The sequence below is a fragment of the Nilaparvata lugens genome, chromosome 10 (assembly GCF_014356525.2).
Source record: "Nilaparvata lugens isolate BPH chromosome 10, ASM1435652v1, whole genome shotgun sequence".
NCBI classification, from domain to species: Eukaryota; Metazoa; Arthropoda; class Insecta; order Hemiptera; family Delphacidae; genus Nilaparvata; species Nilaparvata lugens.
The window spans coordinates 7,666,486-7,685,917 of record NC_052513.1 but is presented as its reverse complement, the minus strand read 5'-3'; the positions used below and the strand labels follow the sequence as shown (position 1 = coordinate 7,685,917).

At 34.7% G+C, this 19,432-nt stretch overlaps 1 protein-coding gene across 1 annotated transcript in view; it reads right to left on the bottom strand.

The window, feature by feature from the left end:
- Positions 1 to 19,432, bottom strand: part of LOC111048792 (ras-GEF domain-containing family member 1B) — a 262,880-nt gene that overhangs the window by 95,326 nt on the left and 148,122 nt on the right. The window contains exon 2 of the mRNA XM_039436610.1: positions 9,539 to 9,616. Within this exon, the coding sequence (XP_039292544.1) occupies positions 9,539 to 9,616 (78 nt within the window). The remainder of the gene's footprint in view (positions 1 to 9,538; positions 9,617 to 19,432) is intronic.

The following is a 19,432-nucleotide window of genomic DNA, read 5'->3' as shown; positions in this document are numbered from 1 at the left end:
AATTCAAAGTATATCTATTTGTAATTGATGATGTGTTTTTTGAAGGGTGAAAAAATTGTTATTTTAATGAGTGATAGTAGCTTAACCTGGATTTTTATTTGGACTGTAGTATAAATTTGAAAAGGGACAGTTTTGGGCATAAGCTTGTTGTGCCTCCTCATATAACTGTAAACATAATTGTACGACTGAGAAAATGAATAAATAAATATAAACTGAAAATTCAATCTTCTGTTACAAATTTTCCATGCTTTTACACTCCAGAGCAAAACTTGGTCCCCCGATATTTATAAAATAAAATGTTCAATGTGAGCTCTACTGTATTAAGTGAAGCTAAAGAAATAATGAGGTGGAAAGATAACCCTAGATTCATAATTGTTACCACTCATTAAAAATAAACATTGGATAATGAACGTCATACACGTTGAGCAGTAAATCAATTCTTTCAATAAGTCATGCCACCAATGAAGAGCCTGTAGCCCCGCAAGGTTGGTTGAACATTTTTATTGTGATCCCTACAACCACTCTGACTTGGATGGAGCTTTATAAGCGTGAATCAAGAAATCAATAAAATCTGACAATATCCAAGTAGCTCGTCTTCCTTGGCATAATAAATTTCACATGAAATTCAAGCAGTAAATAAACTTAAGACGAGACGATGTCTCACAGGCGATCAAATTAAGCTTGGAGACTAAATGCATGTGACAATACCCAATTACCGTCCCTGGGATATCATCCTGTTCTACAGATTTTATCGAAAAAAATAACCATGAAATAACCGGCTGTCTGGTTTGGAAGTTTTATGTCCTGGAATTGAGCTTTATGGATTGTAATACGACTCTTGTCGAATGATTTACCAGGGGAATTCTTTTCAATAGCAATTTACTACGCTGGAACGATTCTTTGGAGTGTTCATCGGCTTAAACTGAATGCCCAAGTAGAAACAATGGCTTGGCGAGACAGCTCTCCCGTCCTATTAATTTCAAAAGCCATGTTTCATTTTTCTGCGAACAGCATAAATAATTCAAACATCGTACGGTGTATGGTCCACTTTTTCGTAGCGAGCTCGTCGATTTGATTTGTCGATGCGTTCTTTCTCTTACAATACTGCTGGATCTTCCACACGAAGCTGTAACTTCCATACAATGATGTAGTTTTTTAACCGTGAAGAGATTCCACGCTGTGAATCCCTATTCATTGTGGATGAGTGAAATGATGTATATTCTACTTCATGCGATGATGATGATGAATTCTTGCATGTTATGATAGTACCCACGTGGTTTTTCCCGCCAATCAAGTCTTTCATTGAGAAGACTCTCTGTTTCAATAATTCACTTCAGTAATCAGTTCTCTATCTTCCCAGTGTAATTGAGTCTCTTCCATCATCATTAAAGTTGACCATGATCGTGGACAGATTGTACAGGACTAATGGGTTCTATCAATAATATGTATAACATTGTTGCAGTGTTAATTGAGTGTATCGATTGGCTCTGTCTGGACATATCCAAGGATATAGGTTGATGATGATGGAGTAATTTCAGGCTGATAGCCTTCCAGTTACCATTCATGAGAAATGGATAGTGCTCGCCGTTCCGTCAAAGCTGGATGGGAAATGTTTGAAGCATCATTGGACTCCGCTACGGCACAAGTACAAATTTATACAGTACCTTGTCCTAACCCAGAGCCCAAATGCATTTTCCATTAAACACGAAACTGGGCCAAGCTCGCTTACAGCGTAGTGGCTTTCAAAGGGCATTCAAGTCGAGCTATTAGTCAACAAATGAGAGCAACCACTACCTATGAATCCGTAGCCGCGATCAACGTTACACACCCAGCTAACAGTTTCAACAATACTGTTCATACGTTGTTGTTTCATCAGTGTAAGTTGTCTCACAACTTTGAGGGCATGATCATTAATCATGATCAGAAAATTGAGTGCACGTGTATTATAACGTATACATGTCGGTATACTGGACAATGAAACAAGTCACTCAACCAATTGTACTTTATTGACTGGAAAGCTGATGTTATACATAGGCTGAATTATTGATAAATCTGATACCTTGAAGATAATAATTTTAATTCAATATGCTTTTTTTATTTTTTCAATGTGTGATGTTGGGAAAAGGGTTGAGCAATGGAGGATGCCTCTGGGCAAAGGAGGTTTTTACACAGAATGAGTAATTGAAATTTTTGCGTTGGGATCAATCAACATCTTGAGAGGATCCTCAATAAAAGTCGGCTATCTTTAGAATGAGGCTAAACCCTTTTTTCCTCACATGTGTTACCAATCTATGTAGTGAGCTGGAGCTGAAATCTTGGTGGGGGTGCAAATCTTAATATAATACTAGTATCAAGGATATACAACGATGAACAATGAGATACAAGGATAGAACAAAATTGAACAACGTCTTGAGCTGAGGAGGTTTGAAGTTCAATCAATCTACATTCCATTTTGAATAACGGAAGCTGTTTTCAAAAATCACAACTATTAACAGTTAACTCTATCAGCGCTTCTCCACTGTATGCAACATTTGAATATATCTTATTATCAATACACAGTATGAAAAAAATCCACTCATTTCAATCTCATTTGTATACAGGATGAACATTTATATGGCATCTGAAATCAATTCTGACTGTGTCTGTGTGGATTTGAATAGTCTTAGTGATGTGAATCATGATTTTCATGACATTGACTATTGAAGCAAACTCCTGAACATCTCTCTTAATATGTAATTTTCCATATTGATGAAACTTGATCCATTATTTTATATTCTCTATATCCAATAGAATAAGCTTGATCATTCAGGAGCTACAAAATCATCTATTTTGCAGTTACAAAGCAGATGGAAACCAATAAACTATTATTGGTTGAATTCATATCTATTAGACCAATACCGAGCTCATTAATGGAAGATCCGATCTCATAACCGTCATTCATACGTGAATATGGCTTCTGGGGCGGATCGTCTAATTGAAAAACTATTATTGCTGGCCGATGTACAAAGCGCGCATTCCAACCAAAACATAGAATTTACGGGCACAGAAACGATTACCCCAGTTACCACATGCATTCGCAAATAAATTCCATGCACTGGACAACAAAAACACATCAATAATGAATTTCAACTGGCAGTATTAGAGCGAGAGGTGTATTATCGGCTTCGTTTGTAGCTGAATATACGAAATCCGGTCGTATAATACCGATGATAATACCGTGGTTTGTGCAGATTCAAAGTTGTAACCGCCGTTACAGCGAACTGAAATTAGACAGACCACTCTGAGCGGCGCATGAATCCCCGTAATATTCTATAAGCCATACATGCACTACACTGAATCACAGTTGCAAACCATGGTATAAATTTCTAAGCTGTTAGTTGATTCAATGCACTCACTGCTCAACTTAATCGCCCGTATGAACAATATCAGTCAAGAGCCATCTGACCTCATTATGATGTGCGAGATAATATGAATGATGATCTCAGTAGAGTAGAATGATTTTACTGATTAATAATCATATGATAGTTTTCATGCGAGTATGAGATTGCTTTGAAGCTCACATTGGATAATCAACTACAATCACATTGAAGCAGTAGAATTTGATTGATGAATCGTGTGTATTGAAGCAAAGGATGTTTTATTGTGTATTGGAGACTACTTCAGCTTTTCCGATACTAAGAAGTGCAATAAATTCAAATATGTAATTGGGATCCTCCCAAGACTCAACCCTGCCTATGGACAAGCCTGCAACCAACCAATTTATAAAGCTAGTAACTTCAGCGATCTTATATTTATTAAAATATCATGAAATATTCCTTCCCTTAATTCATTTTCATAGAGGTCACAAACTATAGTTTTGAAACAAGACTTTGTTTTTTATACTCGACCAATTATCGAAAAATACTGTTCTTGCTTATTATCCCATTATTATTATTATTATTATTTTTCATCCACTGACCTCCTATAAAAGGGGTATTTGGACTTGTCAATGTCGTAAGTCAATAAAATACAGAACATAAATACATAAATGATAAGTCAATATATTTTCTTTTCTCTCCAAACCTTATCTCGACGCTCGTGGTTTAGAACATAAATAGGCACATGAAAAGTCAATACATTTTTTTCTATTCTCTCTAAACCCCATTTCGACACTCGTAGTACTCTCTGAACTCTTCATTTGAGTACGCGCATATGGACAGCAGCTCCTTCTTTAATTGTTCTCTGAATTTTGTACCAGTCATTTCTTTTATATGAGCTGGTAATAAATTATACAACCGAATACCCGAACTCCTAACACCTCGCTCATACATGGTTGTCTGGTGTGTGTCGTCTCTTAGGTTGTTCCTATATCTTGTTGGGTATTGATGGAATGTTCCGCCTGTATTAAATTCATGTATATTTTTCTTAATGAAGCAGATTGTTTCGAAAATATATAGGCTTGAGAATGGGAGAATTTGAAGTTTTTTGAAAAGGGGGCGACAACTTGTTCGAATTGATTCTCCCATCATCACTCTCAATGCCCACTTCTGCATTCTGAACACCTCAACTACGCAGCTTGAATTTCCCCAAAAAATGATGCCGTAGGTCAGGTGTGAGTGAAACAGTGCGAAATAAACACTTCTAAGAGCCCTGGAGTCCAATATAGCTTTCAAATTTCTCAGTACGAAAATTGCTGAGTTCAGTTTGTTTTTGAGGTATTCTTGGTGAGGTCTCCAAGAAAGGTCAGAGTCAATCACCACTCCAAGAACTTTTATATCGTTCACGGATTCTATTTTATAGTCTCTGATACTTAAATTATTTTCTCTGGTAGTTCGGAATGGAATTTCTTTAGTTTTGTTGGTATTTAACAACAACATGTTAGCAGATAGCCATTTTTCTAAATTAATAAGGGCAGTCTTACTCTCCAATTCCACATTGGACTGACTGCTGCTTTTCAGTAGAATGCTCACATCGTCAGCATATAATACACTTTTAGCTGGTTCAAGGTATGATGGCAAGTCATTAATATATATAATAAAAAGCAGGGGACCCAGTACTGACCCCTGGGGAACCCCGCTTCTCGTCTTCATCCATTCTGAATGGTACTCATGGGTATGAGAGTCAATGACTACCTGCTGATACCTCTCGTTGAGGTAGGAAAAAAACCATCCGAACACGGCTCCGAAAACGTCTTTTTGTCATTCTCAAATGTCCAAATGAACTATTTCATAAAATAGATTATAAATTAAATACTGTGTAGATCATAAAGCAGAATGATTGCTTATGATATCAAAATTCTGAAACCATTTTTCACAGTTATTTCCTTCATAAGAATTACGTTATCTGTAGCAGGTACTGTGATAGATGTATGGATGCTTGGTGAATCCCCATACCACCGATAACTCTAGAACGAGATTGATTGCCGAACCATTGACCAGAGAAATCAGATTGGTCCAAAGAAACACACTGCATTGTCTTATTCGACTGCTAATCCCATAAATTCTGTCCAAAAGATCCGATATCGTTCGAATTTCTGAGATGTAAGTTTTTGACATGTTTGAGGAGCATTCGTCTTCCTAGCTTGTCAAGCACAAAGCAGGGAGCGCTCCTTCATCGTACAAATAGCATCCTGTTATTGATAGAGCACAACTTTTTGTCGGGGAGGTTCCTCTGCGTAAAAGTTGTCTGCTACTCGATTTCGGGCTTTATCTCGGTTGCTGCTGGTTTGGAAAACAAGTTTTTGTGCGGCAATAGTTTGGAGTTACGGGTGAGATGGCTGTCGAGATATAGTAAACCAATTTCGTAAACACACCCTTCCATTGATGAAATTGAAGGTTGAGATATGTTGATTTTGCCGTTGTAAGTTGGAAAACTATTTCAAAATATGAATAGGCTAGCACAGAACTACATATCTTTTGCGCATTCCATTATTAAGTAGAGAAAACATCATAATGAAAACATTACATGAAGATGCAAATGTTTGTGAATTCTTGTGATTGTGCTAAGATCAAACAAAACATTTGATTCAATAGGAAAGCATCATAAATATGTGATATGAGAAATTTTTGTTGAATTATCTTCCCCTCCAAGAAGTCACCAGAGACATCAGAAAGTATTTAAATGATAAGTTTACAATGATCATAGAATTTAACATCATCAAAGATTGGAATAGAATAGAATAAAGTTTATTCCATCAAGTATACACAATATACATTATACGATTGGAGACGATAATCATAATTAAATTAAGATCCAAACAAAAGCCTTGAAAGTGCAGATAACAACATAAAAACGTAGATATTCCTCATTTAATTCCTCACATGATAGGTTCATTGTACTCCTTCGATAGATATCTATCGCACAATAATTCGAGGGTTTAGAGTCATAGTAGCGAATCTACAAAATTCCGTTTTTTAGCTCATCTGACCTATCTAAATAACTTTTCGTGGTCTATTTAGTGACACACACGCTTATTTCATTGCATTAGCCATTGGAAAGATAAGTGGATATCGTATCTACAATCGAGTGATGAAATAAATGACACAAAAGCATATGTTCTGTTACGCTTCTTTGACTTGAACAAAACTGAATGACACAAAAACTTATATTCAGTTATGCTTCAGTTAGTGACCTACATAATAGTTTATGTGTCAACTTACGCTAGTGTGACAGTAACTTTGAGCGCGAAAAATCTCACAAAATCAATGCTAACATAACTTTCATAGCCCATAAGTATTGATTCGACAAGATAATCAGACTAGCTTCTGTATGTTTTCCTGTTTGTGTTTTATTCTGATCAATGATCACGAAAAACAGAGGAGTTTTTTCGTGTGAGTTGGCAAAGAAATGAATGAAGGAAGCTGATGATTGTGAGTTGGAAGAAAGTTTATTTATTTATTCAACTTCCAACGGTACAACACCAATTTCACATAAAAATAACATAGAAAAGGAGATACAAGCAAAAAATTTATAGATAAATAATAATATACAACAATAAGAAAAAATCTATGTGGATAGTTTGAAAGACAAAAATTAGAATACAGAATGAATCACAGTTAACATACAATATTATATATAAGTGAAAAGGCCCATGGAAGTTTACCACAAGGGGCATAAACAAGGAAGGGAACACCAAAATCACACATGCAGGGATCTCTTCATAGTTCTCCTGAGAAAGCCCAAGGACACCCCAAAGAAATCAACGTAAGCTGCAGCAGCCTCACAACCAGAGCGAAGTATTCTAGAAAGCTCACTATTATAGGCATAGGCTGTTGTGTGAGAGCATCTGCGGAAAATGGAACCTTGAGCACATTCCTCTTGGAACACAGATGTTAATACTAGCCAGAAGTTCAGGGCAGTCCAAATATCCATTGACAGTCTTGAAAAGAAGGACCAGGTCGTTGTGTTCCCACCTCAGAACCAAAGGGGGGAGATGGAAATGTCCCTTAATCTCCTCCACAGGAACTTCAAAGTACTTGAAACCCATCCTGCAGCTCAGCATCCTCATGAAACCTCTCTGCACACTTTGCAGCAGGTTAATCTGATACAGATGGTATGGTGCCCAGATAATAGAGCCATATTCCAACACTGGAAGAACAAGAGCCCTAAACAAAACCAAGAGACTCTCGAGAGAACTGAAATCCCTGGTGGACCTAAATATAAAGCCAAGGAGAAATTTAGCCTCTCCAGTGATCACACTTATGTGATCCAGTGGGCTAAGAGACTGAGTCATAGTCACTCCAAGGTCCTTGAAACTGCATACTCTTTTCAAAGGAATGCCTCTCAAGGAGTATTGAGAATTAAGAAGATTGATTGTAGCCAAGAAAACTGCTCATAGAAAGTATAAGGCAATTGGTAGTATTCAGCTCTATGAAGTTTTTTGAAATTTGAGGGATCAATGTCGTGTTTTGACAAGATGTTACAATAACTATTTACTTGGATTAGATGAATTTGTTCAGACAAATTCTAAATCTTCCTGGACTCATGTGGATGGTTTGAGAAAAGGCTCAGCCAGACCTACTTTTATGAGACTGGACACAAAAAGTGCTGCAACTCCTGTTGATAAGTAGTGTGAACTCTTCGCTGTTTATTTTTCATCTATTTTTGTGCAGGACACGGTTAATGTCCCGACATTTGATTTTGGTTGAAACCAGTTAGTTTCATCCTGCTGCATTACTCCAATCAATATTCAATGCAGATTGGAAGCTCTGAATGTTGGCAGAGGAACTGGGCCTGATGAAATATCCCTTCCTGTAATTAGGTTTTTCATTGAGAGTCATTGAGAGAGATTCCAGTGTAATTTTATTGTTATTGTTTCATAATATTATGTGATTTTCAGTCATTCTCAGAGTATTTTTATTGTATTTCAGTATTCACTTCTCCAGTCCTTTAAAGAAAATGACGTTGAGAAATGATGAGTTTTGGTGATAAATATCTATAGGCTGTAGTCATTGAAGATAGTAACATTTTCGAGTTTGATTCAAGTGTCATTTGAAGAGGCTGGAATTTTCGAATTTAGTTTTAATGTTATTGTTCCATATTTTGTTATTCTCAGTCATTCTCAGAGCATTATAATTTCATTTCAGTACTTAATTTTCCAGTCCTTCAATAATGCCGTACCTACTTATTAGGCACCTGTGATTTTCTATACTTTTTATATATTATCATATATCACTCATATTTTGTTATTGAATGTCAATAAACATCTATAAAATACATGGAACAATTTAATAAATTGTTACCTATTCATAACAAACTGATCACTCTCAGAATAGCTCATCTCCAGAAAATGATACATTTTTGGAAATTGATTACGGTCACAATAGCGTAACTAGAACAAGGTACTCCATTTTTAATTTTATTTAATTGAATTTTCAATAATTCATCGAAATGAATGCACTGGTAGAAGCACAAGATTCATACAACATTGATATGTGAATTCTAGGTTGTTGAAATTAATACAGACCTCAGAAATAGTGAGGGAGTGTGAACTCATAGTTGTTTTTTTGCTCTCCTGAAAAGTTGGGTTTTTGTAGATACGCTACTATGACTTTTAACCCTCGAATTTGTTGTAATAATAACTATTATAGTATGCTAATCGGTACAGTTATATTATAGTATGATATAGCTGACAAAATTGCATGCAATATAATAAACATAAATTAATATTATTCATTCATCATCATGGATGAATATTTGATTCTATAGTATTTTACGGAAAAGAAATCCATTTACCTCCACATGACAAATGATGATATAGTATCGTTGATTACATGATTGTATTGTATATTGTATCGTTGTATTCAACATTGTAATTGCATTGCCTACATGTAATTGCATTGAGTGTTATCCTAGGAATAGTTATAATGAATCATACAACTCAACCTTAAAAACCTTGGAGAAATTGGATTTTTCCATTTGCATGAAGATGAGAGTGAAGAATTCAAGAAAGAAGGTGTGAAAAAGGAATTTTTTTCTTGATGTTCGAGAAAACTGTGATGGCATTAGAGATGACACCTCTCAATCAATGAACCGATCAATTGATTTTGTGTGTACTTACAGAAGTTCCTGCACAAGGATCAACTTTTTTCTCTTCCTCTTGCTTTTCAGGCTCTGATGCGTTTCCCTCAGCAGCAGTCTGAAAATAAACAGAAAAACAATTAATCATTATCTTTCTTGGAACAACATTTTATTCGATTAACCGGTTTTGTCTCTATAAAATTGAATATGACTTCAGACCCGATTATACAATATAAACAAGATGGTAGGTTTTTTAGAACGGATTTTCGTGTAGATAATTGGATCATAATATTGAGATTCCCAATTTTTATTCCAGAGGCCAACTAATGGAAAGAATTCCTGTTGATCGTATGTAACTATGCTGATCGATGATGGAAACAAATGTTACATTTTTTTTAATTTGACAGAAAAAAGTGTAAACTGGAATGGGAAGCACGAACCTGTAGAAATACATGAAACGGTAGAAATGTTACGATTTCGTGAATCTTGGAAGATTTGTATTTCAATTTTTACTACACAACCTATTCGCATAATATACTAGTTGATTATGATAGATCACATTATTCAGAAAAGGGAACTCAAAACTATTTTTAATAAATACCATGGTTTTCTTTTGTTTCATTAATCAAAGAAACACCACTTCCGATTTCTGATGAAAACTCCATTTTCTTCATTTATTCAACTCAAGAGTTGGAGTGGTTATTACTATTAAAATAGAGGAGAACATTCAGTTATTTTATAAACTGAATAGTTTATTCGTGGTATTAATGATGTAATTTCTCCATATTATCGAATAGAAATGTCAGAGTAATTCAAACTTCATCACGTAAGTGAGAATGAGATACGTTTTGAAAATAAAACGTATAACAATATACGTTTTATATTGATATATATAACTAAAATAATATACGTTTTATATTCAAAACCTATTTCATTCTGCCAAAACTTTTCCGCGTCACATAATTTCATGGTTGATTTGAGAATAAAATATGTTAAACCAGTCTTTAATAACGTCGATTGCACCAAAAATAACTATCTTGTCCAACATCCTATTTTGTGAAATTCTGTTACTTTTTGGAGCAGATGCTCCAGAATTTATGAAAGGAAGACATAATTATGAAGACACTGCATGCTTTGTTGGGGAGAAGTCAAGCTTACTTTGTACTGTAAAGTTGCAGGGTAATTGTGGGTGAAATACGAGAGAATAATATTTAAAGGCCTACTTCATAGGAAACACTTTTTCTCTTCCTTCCTTATTCAGCTTCTCGTGTTTTAATTACTCCTAACATCCTGAATCTTAAGAGAATCGCTACTCCTTCATATTCTCATTTAAACTTCATGCTGTCTCAATTTACTCATCATTGTCACTACTCATAATGAGGTCTCATCTCTCGTGTTTTAATTTGAATAAAAAAATTGTTGATTTGAAATCAAAATACAACAAAAACGTTAGACGAAAACGTTTTTCACGTTTCAAGGCCTTTTCCATATTGAGATGATTTGATCCATGAATAGTAGTCGATAGAGCTCAAAAAAAGTTTTGAACACAGAAAAATATTTTTAAAGTTGATTTTTGAAATTAATTTTTTCGTTTCTATTAATCTACATGGAACGTTATAGCACTGACTGTTGGAGGAATTTTATGACCGCAAAATGCCACTTACAATACTAACGTAGGGATTTTTGGCTAGAAATTAGAGATGATGTTAGTATGAGAGAAATTGTGACACTTATTGCATGATTTGTATACTGGTTACTCTATTTGATAACCACATCATACTATACTATAGTACTAGAAACAGCAATTCAGCTTTCAGTGAAATGTGAACTGAAAGTTTTAATTCAATTGGATTTGAAGGCTTGAGTGTGTGTGAATTCATAGAAATAGGCATATTCATCAAATTCTAGACAGAATCAAATAATGTGAAAAGCATGATTTGTTGGAATCCACATGAATTATTATCATCTATGTAAAATCCTCTCTCATTGAGAGAACTGAAAGAGTATTTTTGCTCAATTCAAATGATCACAAACTACCTTTGCATTATTTCATCAACTTTTTATTGCAAAACTGTAGGTGTTCCCGGTTTATGGTGAGAATTGGATGCAATCTGGTTTGATGGCTTGTTGAAGAGTCGTGAAAACTTGTGATTGTGATCAGACAGAAATGGTTGGGGAAGGAGCGGAGATTGCCAGTACTCAATGTCGAAATGAATTCTGTAACTTAGCAGTGAAGCTCAGATTGTTGCATACTGTCATCCATGTCGCGAGCATTTTTATTCGACTCATCAACCTACAATCGTTAGGAGGGAATCAGCATTTTCAAAAAACAGGGTTGCATGCAAAATATTCAACGAGGACGCTCGAGGCCTTTTTTTATTACTATGCCACGGCACGACTAATCCCAGTGGCTTTTATCCGATCCATTTCTTGTTGAATTTGCATAATTATTGTCGGATGGGAAAAACTGCATTCAAATTCGCCCCGTATTAGAGACGCATTAAATAACACTCGGCTACGAATCTATCATCACAATAAAGGCGAGGATCTTATCTTTTAATTAGTTCTCATGATACGAAAACAGCACGTGGCACGAAAATTGAATTATTCTCATCTTTCTCTCTCTCCTCAAACATTCCGGTTCACGATTAAAATTAAAAGTGGCCCGGTGTACGCGACTGTTATCCTTAATCTTCAATTATCCTGTACTCGGTCGAAATGAATGAAAATAGGCCTCTAGACTCCCTCTGTGTATCCTGAAAAGGAGCAAACAGAATATTGGATGACAAAAGTGAATATTGTTCTGAGAAATTCAATATTCTTCAATACTCTCCTAAAGTTTCTTCTACATTAATTTTTTTCTAAACCTTATCACATTAATAAGACTTCAATACAACCCTCAGAAAACATTATTTCTTTTGAATGTAAGATTATAAAATTCTGACGTGTCACATGCTGTGCGTACTTTGCTCGTATATGTAGCTTCCTGTGACAAAAATCTAAAATAAACTAATTACTGAAGTAAACTAAGTGAGTCAGATAGCACTGGCAATGGATAACATTTTATTAAGATCATATGAAAGGTCCACATATATATATATATATATATATATATATTATATATATATATATATATATATATATATATACATTGAATAGTCTTATCATAGCATTCAAGAGGAACACCATGGTTTAATGAAGTTCAACTCACGATTAACATAGGCTTAGGCCACAAACTTAACTTCTGTAGCAAATTCGTCAAACACTTTAATAAATTATAATATTCATGATTCTCAGACGTTCAATCTCTTCCTTGTGGAAGAGACACGAATAATGCTTCTATTCTAGCAAATGGAAAAGAATTGATGAAACTGTAACGTATTAGAGATAATAATAGAGACATTGGAGTTGCAGAATAAGAAAATCTCAATATAGGACCTATTTAGAATGTCTAGAGGTGAAGCGGGCCACTGAAGACAGGACATGCATGATGAACAAGTGTATACACATACATTGTTGCGTCATTACAGCGAAAAGCTTCCAACAAAATTTTTGATGTGAAGTTTTTGTAACGTCGATATTGTGGAGTTTATTCCTTCACTACTCTATTTTATGAGAAATTATTTTTGTATTATTATAATTTGTAATTTTCTTATGATCTATTTATCATTCATCAAGTTAAACACATTAACAGTCTACATAACATTAGAATATGATATGATTTGAACTTTTGGAATATTATGATGCATTTTCAAGACAAATGTTGGATGCAATAAATATGATATCCTTCGTCACAGGTTACACTGCATTATATTTTTACATACCTAACCAATTTTCTCTTCCCCCACCAAACGTTTTTTACTCTCTTGCTTTTTCTCTGAATTATCATTTTCAAGAATTTTCACAAACTTTCAATATTGCAGCTATAATTTTCATGAGAAAATCTGAGAGATGACCTGATTCAGGTTAATGCAGCTCCAAGGGCAAGATTAACACATGAAGAGGGTTGTCTAAGCCACCTTGTGAAGTGGATGTGTGAGTGAGTTTGAGTGACTGATGAAATTTTAATTTCGGAAATTCCATCATTCTACAGTTTTCATAACTCTCATCCAGTTGAAAGAGATGAGGTGCGCGGAATTACCATTATAAACGTTTGCGTTTTTCATCTTGAAAAAACGCTTCAACCACTCCCCCACTCTATCCAGCATTACCATAACAAAGTTTCCATTTTGTGCTTCGTCTTAGCGAGATGCACCATTTAATCGTCCCTACCATTATTTATCACTCGTTTAATAAATCTGAAAAGACTCTGCTTCTCATCGTCTTTGCAATGCAAAAACGTCTTTATTAAATTCACGCCTCAATTGATATAAGAGCTTAACTGCAGATGAAGTGGATTGATAAAAATGACCTTAACAGAGGATGATTTTATTCAATTTTTCCAGAATTCAACTGCAGAATATATCTGAAGTTGTAGTTGTATTAGTCACTCAAAGTTCCTTATGCAATCCTCTGACGTTTAGAGATCAACCTGTCCATATTCGTTAACACCTATAGGAATACATCGGTCAGATTGACCGATTCACATTTTTGTTCTGTTGTTGTGGCAGAACTGGTTAAGTGTGAAGCCAGCCAATCATAGTACCTTTCCCCCCACTATAGACACGCCTATATCGCACATTAACAATCAGTTCAAGGCATGGAGTCTTGATATTATAACAAATATTTTATTTATTTAGTATGCTAACCTACATATCCCAACCTACTTGTACATAATCTAGAACAGGAATTCTAATTTATTCATCACTAGTAATAATAATAATAGCGATGATAATGTGGAAGTATAATCTAAATAATGTGTATAAATACAAAATCATTATTTATTATTGGACATGGATAACCACTACCTGGATGTACATTATACAATAATTTGCTTTCAAAAACCAGCTTTCCAGCATAAATGCACCACTGGAACCTGGCAGTATTACTAATTACATTGATCCTTGATGATATATGACTTTCATGAAAATAGTCTTCAAAGCCAGACGAAAAGCTATAAAAGTCTAAATATGTGATTATCGGTCGAAATGACTGTATGTGTTCCTTTGTGTTTCAAAAACTATGTAGTTTTATAGGTTGTGAATGTTTTGTACGATCACCAGTCCATGTCTAACGGTCATATTATCTTCCATTATGATTATCAGTCTTAGCATTGGAAATTGGCTGATTACTGATTGGCTGTTGATTCTCCGAATTGCGCTTGATTTGATTTAAAATCTGAAACTGTACAACAAACAATAATATAATGTACAGTGTTCAAAATTATATGAGAAAAAGTATTGTATCGAATGAATGCAATAACCATTTCTTCTCTCTCAATCAAACACGCGTTGTAATCATGATTCATCCTAGGGAGACATGGATAAATCATGGCGCATGGGAACATATTTCATACTATTATTTCAAGATTAACAGTTTCGGATGATACAAGAATACTAATGGTTGTTTCATACTTGGAAGCGGTAATGATACAACGCTGGTATGTGAGCCGAAGGGAGCGGAGATCACACATTTCCCATTGCGAATCAATGAATAATTCGAATGTGATGGTTCCCATGGAACACGAAAAACATCTCGATCTGATTAGTGCTCACATGTCATGACCGCGAATAATTATTGTAGATAATTGCTTCAGATAACTGGAGCACTATCCAATAAATGCGTCTCATCACTGTTTCAATCATTCAGTATCAATTAATTATAACTGACCGATTCAATTAACATGGGGATAATCAGCAATGATACATATAAACTCCAACTCCACCCTCCATATAATGGGCATTGGGCTTTATAAATTAATTTGCGTACAGTAATAAGGTGCATGCAGTAGCTGGGTTGCCTCCTTAATTGGAATATTAATTCGGGGACATAGAGGGATGACATGAGCCACCTAATTTTGCATTCAAGGCAGTTGCGATGGAGATCATCAACTGAATTTCAATTTCAAACTGTCTATATTAATCTTTCGTGTGCTGCCGAGGGGTAATAGTTTACAGGGACTACTCACCTGAGAAAAACAATCATCTTCAGGCTTCATACAGGTTGAGAGTTCCATCAGTTGAACCGAGAGCATTCTAAAAGAAATTTCAAACTTTATCACATAACTCATAATTAAATTTCAGATTAGTGTTGATGTGTTGATGTAATGTTTATAATTATACTGCAAGAATAAATTCTTGAATAAATTCAATGGAATAAATAGATAATTCAGTTTAATCTATCTCAGCTCAGGTTCAACTTATCTTCAACTTGTGAAACTTCCGATTTCAATAATTTTATGAACCACATACAATAAAGATGTTCAGTAATCAGAGGGAAGTGGCTTGGAATCTAAAAGCATTTTACACTACTTTGTCATAATATATATTATATGTTTGTTTGCGTATCAGGATGATCGAAGAGCCTTTGTGATTTGGTAAGCACATGCTAACATTCTAATAACATGAAAAAAGTAGCACTGAATTATCAGATCTAGAGTAAATTTAGAGAGATATTTTGTATAATATGTATGTAGTTACTGTAGTCAGAGAGCTACGAAGACGACTAGGATACCTTAATATTATCCCATTTTATATGAACTTGATCCATAATCTATATCTGTTGTTTGATGTATCATGTTTGTGAAATTGTGTATACTTCAAAGTAATAGTGGTTTGGATAGTTCAAATACATATTCATATATTTGTATTATTCTTCGACAAACCTTTCCAAATTTTTGAGCTTGATATCCTGCTTCAGCAAGAATACAATTGTAAAAGCATACAAAATTATCAAGTTGAGCTTATGAGACTCGTGGAAATTCGTCACAAATCGAATGTTGTATTCTACTTTATGGAGCTTTCTGGAAAAAGTTGAATGATGTGCTTATATTTACACTTCAAGAGAATTTCTCTCTTTCCCAAATTGTTTGATGTATTTTACCGTTCGAACCGACACCAACAAACAAAAATTCCATAATCGATCAAAACAGTCAGCAATTATTATTTCCACTTGAGCTGACAAAAATGTCAAGGACACACCGAGCTCGAACTTCATCTTGCAAATTTTATTCCGGCTGCAATTAATTAAATGAACAAACCTCGACAGCATTCTGGTACTTGGTTCGTTTTCCTTCCTTCCTTTCATTTGCAACATCACCCTCTCTCTCTCCTTCTCTCCATCCATCCTCTTCCCTCTTTCTCCAGTTTTTGTTTTTGTTTCCGTTGTCCCGGAAGCAGCCTCGTTTAAAGGCAAGAGTGTAACAAATTCAAAATGTCAGCCGACCAAAAAGGAAATGGGTCTGTAGTTTCGTAGAACGGCTCTTGTTCGTTTGCACGTTGTGCTTGAAAAATTTGTGGCAATTTTTTTCGTTGGTCGTTGTAATTAGGAGGCTCACTTCCACTAAAGCGACGCCGACGCTCGAGAAAGATCAGTGCACGGTCCTTTTCAAAAAGTGAAACGCTTTTTTCATGTTTGGCCATTTTTCAAATCCGATTCTACATTCTGTTCGGAGAGTGCAGTTCCTTGAAGGCTTTCTCAAAACACACTACTGTATTCAGTTAATTGCACTTATGTGAAAATCGAAGTTGTATGAATGTTTATCCTTCAAAATTATAATTCGAATGAATCCAGTAGGTTTTACAATACCACTACACTATTCTGTATACTGCAATAATTGTACATATGAATAAAACCAGAGCAAATGCTTATGAGCAAGAGCATGGAGCATAAGGTTTAGCTCATGAGCAGAAGGTAGAAGCAAAAGCATTTGCTCATTTTTATATGGATAAGCTTTACCTTATACTCTTACCTTATGCTCCTGAACTCCGAAGCAAATGCTCACCTATTTTAAAGATTTTTCATCAGCTGATTCGCTTTTGTAGCCTTACTTTGGTTTTATAGCTCACGGAAGCGCTAAATATGCAAGTAGGGGGCACCGCTTGTGTTTGCGTCGTCTGCTCTGTTTTCTATTTATGAATAGAGTTCTAGGTTAGTTGAGTTTAGAATTTTGAAATAATAGCGAGAAAAAATGTCATCTCTATAATAATCTTCAGCATATTCTTATAATATCAATAGCCTTCTTCTAATCGTCTACACTCTCATCTTCTTAGATGCCTATTTGCTATTTTATGAAGGCTATCTTTATATCAGGTAGCTATCTTTTGTATTCATTCTTTTGTAGGGATAATGGTGATATATATCATGGTTGAACCTAAAAAGAGTTTTATAGATCTCAACTATTGGTTGTTATCGTGTCTGGTATATAGTTTCCTCTTCCTCTTACGAGTTAGTTGAGCCATTTTACTATGAGCAAAAAAGTGATAAGCTGCTCTAGACTAGACTCACCTTTTTTGAAGCATTTGCTTCAAAAGTTGAGCAAATGCTCTAGTTTATTCATAGAATTTTGAGCAGAAGCTTTTACTTTTGAGCAAATGCTCAAACTATTTTTTTGATGAGCATGAGCAAAAGGTTTTGCTCACGTTTATTCATAGAAAATAAAGCAAATGCTCCATATTTTAGAAGTATGAGCAAATGCTCAACTTTATTCATATGGGCCATTGAATTAGGAATTAATTGAATGTATCAACGATGTTTTCAATTCCACTATTTTGAAATAACAATTTTTGATGAGACAAGGGTTTGAAAAAGATGGAGACATCACTGTAGTGTATACAGCATTCATCGATTCCACTATTCTGAAATATTAATTTTCGATTAGACAAGAGATTGAAGAAGATGAAGACATTGGGCCATATGAATAAAGTTGAGAATTTGCTTATACTTCTAAAATAAGGAACATTTGCTTCATTTTCTATGAATAAACGTGAGCAAAACTTTTTGCTCATGCTCATCAAAAAAATAGTTTGAGCATTTGCTCAAAAGTAAAAGCTTTTGCTCAAAATTGTATGAATAAACTAGAGCATTTGCTCAACTTTTGAAGCAAATGCTTCAAAAAAGGTGAGTCTAGTCTAGAGCAGCTTATCACCTTTTGCTCATAGTAAAATGGCTCAACTAATTCGTATGAGGAAGAGGAAACTATACCAGATACTATCACAACCAATAGTGTAGAACTATAAAACTCTTTTTAGATTCAACCATGATATATATCACCATTATTCCTACAAAAGAATAAATACAAAAGCTACCTGTTATAAATATAGCCATTACAAAATAGAAAATAGGCATTTAGAAGATGAGAGTGTAGACGATTATAAGAAGGCTATTGATATTATAAGATTATGCTGAAGATTATTATAGAGATGACATTTTTAAAAGCTATTATTTCAAAATTCTAAACTTAACTAACCTAAAACTGTATTCATAAAAAATAGAAAACAGAGCAGATGACGCAAACACAAGCGGTGCCCCCTGTTTGCATATTTAGTTCCGTGAGCTATAAATACAAATTAAGGCTACAAAAGCGAATCAGCTGATGAAAAATCTTTAAAATACGTGAGCATTTGCTCCAGAGTTAAGGAGCATAAGGTAAGAGTATAAGGTCAAGCTTATTCATATAAAAATGAGCAAATGCTTTTGCTTCTACCTTTTGCTCATGAGCAAAACCTTATGCTCAATGCTTTTGCTCATGAGCATTTTCTCTGGTTTTATTCATATGGGCCAATGATGATAGCATGAATTCCCCATAACAGATGGAAATAAATTGGAAGTTGAATTTGTTCAAATGCTAATTACTGAATAAGAATTATTAAAAGAAAATCCCAATTAAAATGCTGTGAATCACTCCGAGGACTTCTTCTGCTCCTGTTGTCAATATTTGCAGTAGCAGGAGTCTTCGGGGTGATTTACAGTATTTTAATTGAGATTTACGTTTAATAATAGTTAATTATTCTACATAACTTGAACCAGAATTGTTGAATACATTTTTGAGAGTAGT